Here is an 8618-nt window from a genome sequence, read left to right on the forward strand (position 1 = left end):
GCATACAAACAAGAGTGCCAGGCTGGGTGTTGGATGTCACGGTGCTTGACTTAGGGCTGTTTCCCCTGATGCACTAGTGGGAATCAATTGCCCGTTCTAACACTGCCCCCACTCCTCCCTAATTGATGCTTAATAACACAAGATGCTCTCTCTACTCCTTCTCTCCATTCTGGTCAGGACATGGTTTCTTCCCTTCTCCAACCTTCTGAGTGGAGTGAGGGGTGTGGAGGTGGAGCTCGGTGCTGGAGTCCTCGGGTGCTGGGGAGACAGACAAGGTTTTGGCTATGAGCAGTGCATGAACTCCCGTAGAGCGGGTGTTCAGTGAGAGACACCAAAATTCATGGTGTCTTGGGCATGGGCAGGAAGCGATTGAAGATGAGAGGCATAGGCGAAGAAAAACAGACTGTCCCTCTGTTGCAACCCTTCCCACTTAGCGAGAAACAAGGAAGTCACAGGAGCGTCAAGAAAGAGGGCCAGAGGAAGGCATACCCTGGAAGACACTCCCACCCACACTGTCCACAAACACTCAAGTTCCAGTTCACTCAGTGTTTCCTGTTAGAAGTTGAGAAAATTGGGTGTTCCCAGTTTTCTAGACACAAAGGACTGGATGAGCTCTGACACGTATGTGGCATCTGCGTGGTCCCTCCCACACCAGCCCTCTGGGCTATAGTTTTCCACTCTGACTGACTTCCCACCCCTGCTCATTGCCACACAGGGAAGCCAGAGTCACAGTCTGCAGACTTCACACAGGTAACCCGGCTGGGGTCGCCAGGGGACCAGCGGGACAGGGGATGAGTAAGGGGACACAAGGAGGGATGGACTCTGGGCCTTGGGTGGAGGGAAGTGTGCAGACGGGGGAAGGCTTTGTGCGAGATTTGTGACTGCCCCTTCACTGGATTCTCATTACACTCACACTCGAATTCAGCGCCATCTCGGGCCCAGTTGCCATCTTATTCTCAGCCCTAACCTCAGTTCTTTGCTTAACAGACTTTTGGAGATATTCTAGATCCAAACTCTTCATGTATGTGTAGGTGCATGCATGCATGCATGCACATGTATGTGGAGGCCAAAGAATAATCATGGCTATAATTCCTCAGGAGCTATTTACATTGTGTGTGTGTGTGTGTGTGTGGTATTGTATGCATGTGCGTGCACTATGTGTGCAGGTAAATGCATGTGTGGAGGCCAGGGGTTGATGTCTAGTATTTTCCTCTATCGCTCTCTACTTTATTTTTTAAGGCATGTTCTCTCACTTAACTGGAAGCTTGTCATTTGGGCTAGTCCATCTGCCGGTGAGTTCTTATGACCTGTGAATGCCCCACTCCCACAAGCACTGGGGTTACAAGAGTGTGCCACCACAACCAGCCTTTACATGGGTGCTGGGGATCTGAACTCAGGCCCTCATGCTTGTACAAGAAGCCCAGTATCTGCTGAGCCATCTCCCTAGTCCCACACTGGTTTTTGGTTTGTGTGTGTGTGTGTGTGTGTGTGTGTGTGTGTGTGTGTGTGTGTGTGTGTGTGCGCGCGCGCATGCATGTGTTTTCTGAGACAGGGTCTCTGACTGATCCAGGACTTGCTGATTAGGCTTGGCTGACCTGACAGCAAGATCCAGGGATCCAGCTGTCTCTGCCTCCCCAGCGCTGGGATTACAAACAGAACGCCATGCCTAGCATGGTATCATGCCTAGACTTTTCTTTCTTTCTTTCTAAACTTTATTTATTATTTGAATTATATGTACACATGTGTCGTTGTATGTGGACATGTACATGTGAGTGCAGGCCCCCTCAGAGGCCTGAGGAGTTCAATCTCCCTGGAGCTGGAGGCAAGGGCAATTGTGAGCTGCCCTAGTGGGGAGCTGGGAGTAGAACTCAGATCACCTGCAAGAGTATTGCATGTTCTTACCCACTGAGCCATCTCTCTAGGCCTTTGGCCAGCTTTCTCACATGGGCTGTGGAAACTGAATTTAGGGCCTCATATCTGCACAGGAAGCACTTTACAGAATGCTGCCTTCACAGGTCCTTACCCCAGTCCTAAGCCCAGCTCCTATCTCAACTCTAACCTGATTCCACCCCAGATCCACCTGGAATCTTCACACAAGTCCTGCCCCAAACTGTCCACACTCAACTCACTTCACTCCCAGTTTTACTGTAGTCTTAGGCTCGGTTCCCTCTGCTCCTGACTGGGTGCTGACACAAGGACAAGTTCATTGTCATTTTAGACCTTGGAGTGGCACCTGTTTTTGAGGTCTTAACATTTAATTTTTATTTACAAATCTTCAAAGAACAGCATGACTTTGCTAAAATTTTTCATTTGGAGTGTTAAGTTCTAAGTTATTTATAGTTTATATTTTTGAATCATAAACCATCATAAAATTTGTTATTTGTGCCGGGCGGTGGTGGCGCATGCCTTTAATCCCAGCACTCGGGAGGCAGAGGCAGATGGATCTCTGTGAGTTCAAGGCTAGGCTGGACCGACAGCCTCCAAAACAACACAGAGAAACCTTGTCTCGTAAAAACCAAAAAAAAATTTTGTTATTTGTTCTTTCCACCCCCCCATTAGAATTTCTAGTAAGGGACCATGAAAATGTTAAGAAAGGTCGTGAAGACAATGTATTCCAAATAGTCAAAGTGATTCTCGAGACATTAATAGACATTATTGAAAAAACAGAAACAAGTTGTTGGGCTAGTGAGCTGGCTTATGGGTAAAGGAGCTTGTTGCCAAGCCTGATGACTTGAGTTTAGTTCCTGGAACTCACAATATGGAAGGAGAGAACCAACTCCTATTAATTATCCTCTGGTTTCCATGTATGTGCCATGCCACACATGTGCGCGTGCGCTCACACGCATACATACACACACACACTCAAGCAATGCATACAAATGCGTGGTAAACAACAGAAAACCCCTCTTGGTTTCCTATTATTTTAAATGATGGGCTAGTTAAAATCATTTTCTTTGAACTGTAGTATCTTAAACCCTTCAGAGTGGAACTGTGGTATGAGTCCTTTCAAGAAAAAGTTTCTGTGAGGCAAAGGATGCTGTCAATAGGACAAAATGGCAGCCTAGAGTGTGGGAAAAGATCTTCATCAACCCCACATCCGACAGAGGGCTGATTTCCAAAATGTATAAAGAACTCAAAAAACTAGACATTAGCAAACCAAATGATCCAATCTTAAAATTGGGGTACAAATCTAAATGTAATTCTCAAAGTAAGAATCTCAAATGGTCAAGGAACACATAAAGAAATGTTCACCATCCTTAGTCATCAGAGAAATGCAAATCAAAACTACTTTGTGATTCCACCTTACACCTGTCAGAGTGGCTAAGACCAAAACCACAAGAGACAGCTCATGCTGGAGAGGAAGTGGAGCAAGGGGGACACTCCTCCATTGCTGGTGGAAGTGCAAACTCGTACAGCCACTTTGGAAGTCAGTGTGGAAGTTTCTCAGAGAACTGGGAGTCAATCTACCTCAAGATCCAGCTATACTGTTCTTGGGCATACTCCCAGAGGATGCTCAATCATACCACAAGGACATGTGCTCAACTATGTTCGTATTAGCTTTATTTGTAATAGCCAGAAGCTGGAAACAACCTAGATGTCCCTAAACTGAAGAATGGATAAAGAAAATGTGGTACATTTACACAATAGAGTACTACTCACCTGTTAAAAACAAGGACACCAGGAAATCTGAAGGCAAATGGATAGAACTAGAAAATATCCTGAGTGAGGTAACCCAGACTGAGAAAGATGAACATGATACGTACTCATAAGTGGATTTTAACCATTAAAGAAAGGATAACTGCTACAAGCCACAGACCCAGGCTGATTGGGTAACAAGGAGGGTTAAAGGGGGAAACCCGGATCTCAATGGGAAGGGGAAATAGAAGAGAGATCATAAGTGGACTGAGGGTAGGTGGGGATGGCAGAGGGAGGGAGGGACAATGGAGGGAGAGCACCGAAAGAGACTACTGGAGAGGGGGATGCACAAGGGACTTTCCCAGGAATCTCCAAGGTTGACCCCAGGTAAGACTCCTAGCAGTAGTAGATACATAGCCTGAATTGACCATCCCCTGTCACCAGATTGGTGCCTGGCCTACTTGTTATCGGATGGAAACAGATGCAGACCAAACGTAAGGTGGAGTTTGGGGAATCCTGAAGAAGAAGGAGAGGAAGGATTATAGGAGTCAGAGGGGTCAAGGACACCACAAGAAAACTCACAAAATCAACTAACCTGAACCGACAACCAGGGAGCCTGTGTGGAACTGACCTAGGCACTTTGCATATATGTGACAGTTGTGTATCTTGGTCCTCTTGTGGGACTCCTAATAGGGGAAACAGGGTCTGTCTTTGACTCTTTTACAGGCCTTTGGGACCCTGTTCCTCATACTGGGTCACCTTGCCCAGCCTTAATACATGGGGAGGTGCTTAGTCTTACTGTGACTTGATATGCCATGTTTTGTTGATACTCTTATAAGATCTGCCTTTCCTAAACAGAAAGGGAGGAGGAGTGGATTGGGGGATGGAATAGAGGGGGGATGGGGGCAGGACTAGGAAGAAAGAGGGAGGGGAAACTGGGGCCAGGATATTAAGTAAATAAATAAATAGACATGTTAAAGAGAAAGAGAGAAAGATAGACACAACATATGAGGTTTCTCAAAGTTAAATTGAAAAGAAAGCCCTTCCACACATGACATTTAGACGTAGTGTTTGAAAATATTTGTGTGTTCAGATTGTAGTCAGGCAAGGCATCCTATGGTCTTAAAGAGCAGTATGTTGCTGGGCAGTGGTGGTGCACACCTTTAATCCCAGCACTTGGGAGACAGTGGCAGGCAGATCTCTTGAGTTCGAGGCCAGCCTGGTTTACAGAGTGAGTTCCAGGACATACAGGGATACACAGAGAAGCCTTGTCTCAGAAAAATAAAGCAACAACAACAACAACAACAAAACAACCAAAAATCAAAACCAAACAGTATGTCATGGTCTTTCAAATGCTTTGTCACTCTGGCTAATGCTGCACCAGTAGAAGCAGCCCAGAGTTGTATGTCCTCAGCTCCAGTTCTACCTCCAAATCCCACCACTACTCAAGGCTGCTGCGATTCTGAGGTCATGTCTAGCCTCAGCTGCAAACTCACGTCTACCTCCATCCTTGCTTTAACCTAGACTCATTCTCTTACACTTTTGGTTGTGAGCCTAGCCTCTAACAGCTGAGCTGTCCCTCCAGCCCCCTAGGCTCATTCTCAACTGCAATACCCTGCTAGAGCCCCAGCTCTACCCTGCTTCTTCTTAGACCTAGTTGTACCCCAAACTGAACCCTGGCTTCTCCATTTCAGTTCTGTGAATTTGCCTAAACAAGACAATGACGTATGAAAACTTCCAGAACTTGGGGAACGAGGAGAAAACCCAGGAGCCTGGGAAAGGTAAGAGGAAAGGAGGAATGGAGTCTCCTGAGCAGGCTCTGAGTATGTCTGTCAGAGTTTCTGCTGTCGTTTCTTACCACGCACCGGTAAGCTCAGTCCCTCTCTGAGAGTCCGTTACATTGCACATACAAGGTCAGGGACAGGAGTGACCTGGAGTGTCCTGGCTTCCCATGCGTTGTGGGCAGGGATTGAAGCTGTGCATGGTGGGTAGTTGGGTTTGGAGAAGTTCACCCTTTGCTCACACAGTCATGCAAAGGCTAAGGGCCTGATAATGGCCTGGCTGTCCCAGGTACCTTTGTGTCCTTGTATCACTCTGATGTAAGACCTCATGGAACACTGTAGCCCCTGTCTGCAAGTGCTTAATGTCTGTGCAGTCTCACACGTGTGCACCTGAGCCCTGACAGCAGGAGAGGCTTCTGTGAGTGAGGACGCATGTTGGGCCATGAGAGGAGAGAGGCTGGAGCACCATCACCCCAATCCTTCTTGGCCTCCCCCCTCTTACAGCATTACCAGGGCCAAACATTCACCTCAAGATACGTCCCCTGGGGCCCACACCTCCTGAATCTGTCACACTCCAGAGCAGTGATTCCCAACCTTCCTAATACTGTGACCCTTTAATACCGTTCCTCACATTGTGGTGACCTCCAACCATAAAATTATTTTTGTTACTACTTCATAACTGTAATTTTGCTACTGTTACGAATCGTAATGTAACTATCTGATATGCAGGATGTCTGATGTATGACACCTGAGGAAGGACTCCACCGCTTGAGAACATCTGCTCTTGACCATTTAGCCTGACGCCCTCTTTTCTTTCAGCGGCTCCCCCCCAGTCCTTCCTGTGGAATATCTTCTCTTGGACCCGCCTCCTCCTGTTCTCCCTGGTCCTCGGCCTCCTGCTGCTGGTGGTTGTCTCTGTGATTGGATCCCAAAGTGGGTGTCCTCAGTGTGGCAGGGAAGGGGGGAGTCACTGGGGTGTGTGGTGGGCCAGGCCGATGGGGCAGTGATGGGTGCAGAGGGCACCTGCGGACAGCAGTGAGGGCCATGGCAATGACAGGGTTAACAGCCAGAGAAGCACAGTGCACAGTGACTGGAGTGGGTAGTAGCTGACAGCAGCAGTGGGGACACTGGTGGGGACATGGGGACTCATGATGGGGATGGCTGCTGGCCGTGTCACTTATTATTGTGCTTGGGTTACACGGTCACATTACCTCACCTCCTAAGACTGGGTTTGCTCATGTGCAGTACTGGGTGACAATGGCACCTGCCCCACCGGGACTCTGGGACCAGAACGCTACTCTCTGTGCAATGTGCCCAGCTCAGTGCTGGCACAGAGGGACCGAGCAGCCTTGGTTCTGATCATTCTGTCGCCCTCATCAGATTCCCAGTTAAGGAGGGACCTAGGCACCCTGAGAGCCACTTTAGACAACGTCACCTCCAACACAAAGGATGAACTGCAGGCCCTGATCTCCAGGGGTGAGTTGGGCTCTGACCAGGTTCTGGGCAGCAGTGGCTGGGTAGGGAGGGCAGAGGCCTGAGCTCCGGTCCCTTGCTGTGCAGGCAACAGCTTGCAGGAGAAGATCAGCTCCCTGAAGGTAGAGGTGGATGACCACAGGCAGGAGCTGCTGGCAGGTGAGAGGCCTGGTGTCTGAGTGCAGAGGGTGTGGGTGGAAGCCGTTCCTGGTGCTGAACTGCGGTCTTCCAGGACGAGACTTGAGCCAGAAGGTTTCTTCCCTGGAGAGCACGGTGGAGAAAAAGGAACAGCAATTCAAAACAGGTAAGACCTGGGCTTCCTGTGCCCTGGGGGCAGATGAGCGTGTGTAGTTCCTAGACTGAGCCCTGTGCAGGCCGTCTGAGCAGCAGGGACTCTTTGTCAAGCAGAGGTCACAGCAGAGCTTTGTTCTCACTTCCTTCTGTGTGTCCCAGGCCTGTCTGAAATAACGGAGCGTGTCCAAGAGCTGGGGAAGGACTTGAAGTTCCTGACATGCCAGTTGGCCAGCCTCAAGAACAATGGTGAGGATGGCGATGGGCGGAGTTGGCTCCAGTTCTGGGAGATGGCACGCTAGGCAGCGCCCTGTTCTCCACCCTCCCTCTCTTCACAGGCTCTGAAATGGCCTGCTGCCCTCTTCACTGGGTGGAGCACGAAGGCAGCTGCTACTGGTTCTCTCAGTCTGAGAAGTCATGGCCTGATGCTGACAAATACTGCCAGCTGGAGAATGCTCACCTGGTGGTGGTCAACTCCATGGCGGAGCAGGTGTGACTTTGATGGGCTCTCCAGGAAGTTGTCTGTTAGAAGGAGAAGTCATTTCCCCCTCTTTCTTTTTTTCCTCAGCAATTTATCAATGATCACAAGGGCCCTGTGCCCACTTGGATGGGTCTAACAGACCAAAATGGACCCTGGAGATGGGTGGATGGGACTGACTTTGACAACGGATTCAAGTATGTATGTGGCCTACAGCTTGCTCCCTCTCCCTGGGACTGTCCTATCTTTAGCATATGACCCTGGGGGTTTGGGGGGAGCTCCTGCTAACACGGCTAAGGGCCTGACCTCCTGGAGCTCAGAACCAATTGTTTTCAGGAATTGGAGGCCACTGCAGCCCGATAACTGGCATGGACATGGACTGGGAGGAGGTGAGGACTGTGCCCACTTCTCTTATAATGACGGTCGTTGGAATGATGATGTCTGCCAGAGGGTGTACCGCTGGATTTGTGAAACAGAGCTGAACAAAGGCAGCTAAGAGTCCCTTACCCCTAACTTATACCTTCAGTACCATAAGTTCCGGATGTCTGGCACATCCCTGGTCTGGGTATCTCCACCATCTCGGGACATTTTTTTTTCTAGGATTTTAAGAGGTAGATAAAGGATGGTATATGAGGAATGTAGCATTGTGTTTGGAATGGTATGGACCCTGATGCTGTGTACAGTGTGCAGCCTATTATTGTCAACTTATTCTTTTAGGGTTAAAAAAAGAGAAATATACGTTCTAAGAGTTGTCTGGCCGTTGTTTGTAGGGAGCTGGTGGTGAGCCGGCTCGCATTGGGAAGCTTTGGGTGGGTGACGGCAACATGAGGATTGGACGACGCTTGGCCAGATGATCTGGTTAGAAGCCCCGTTTTATTATTTATAGATACGCTTAGGCAACTTATTCTGTCATCCATGTCACTGCTGTTACCTGTCTACCCACTGGAAACTGAGCTACC

At 48.9% G+C, this 8618-nt stretch overlaps 1 protein-coding gene across 1 annotated transcript; it reads left to right on the top strand.

The window, feature by feature from the left end:
* The first annotated feature begins 580 nt into the window (after positions 1-580).
* On the top strand, positions 581-8405 carry LOC101839716 (C-type lectin domain family 10 member A). Its single transcript, XM_040749001.1, has 10 exons — positions 581-750; positions 5331-5417; positions 6237-6350; positions 6798-6893; positions 6978-7049; positions 7123-7194; positions 7344-7430; positions 7520-7671; positions 7750-7856; positions 7996-8405. The coding sequence occupies exons 2-10, from the start codon at positions 5357-5359 to the stop codon at positions 8153-8155; spliced, it is 921 nt and encodes a 306-aa protein (XP_040604935.1). The 5' UTR covers positions 581-750; positions 5331-5356; the 3' UTR covers positions 8156-8405.
* Positions 8406-8618: the final 213 nt, after the last annotated feature.

This window comes from Mesocricetus auratus, unplaced genomic scaffold, assembly GCF_017639785.1.
Source record: "Mesocricetus auratus isolate SY011 unplaced genomic scaffold, BCM_Maur_2.0 Super-Scaffold_100007, whole genome shotgun sequence".
Taxonomy (NCBI): Eukaryota; Metazoa; Chordata; class Mammalia; order Rodentia; family Cricetidae; genus Mesocricetus; species Mesocricetus auratus.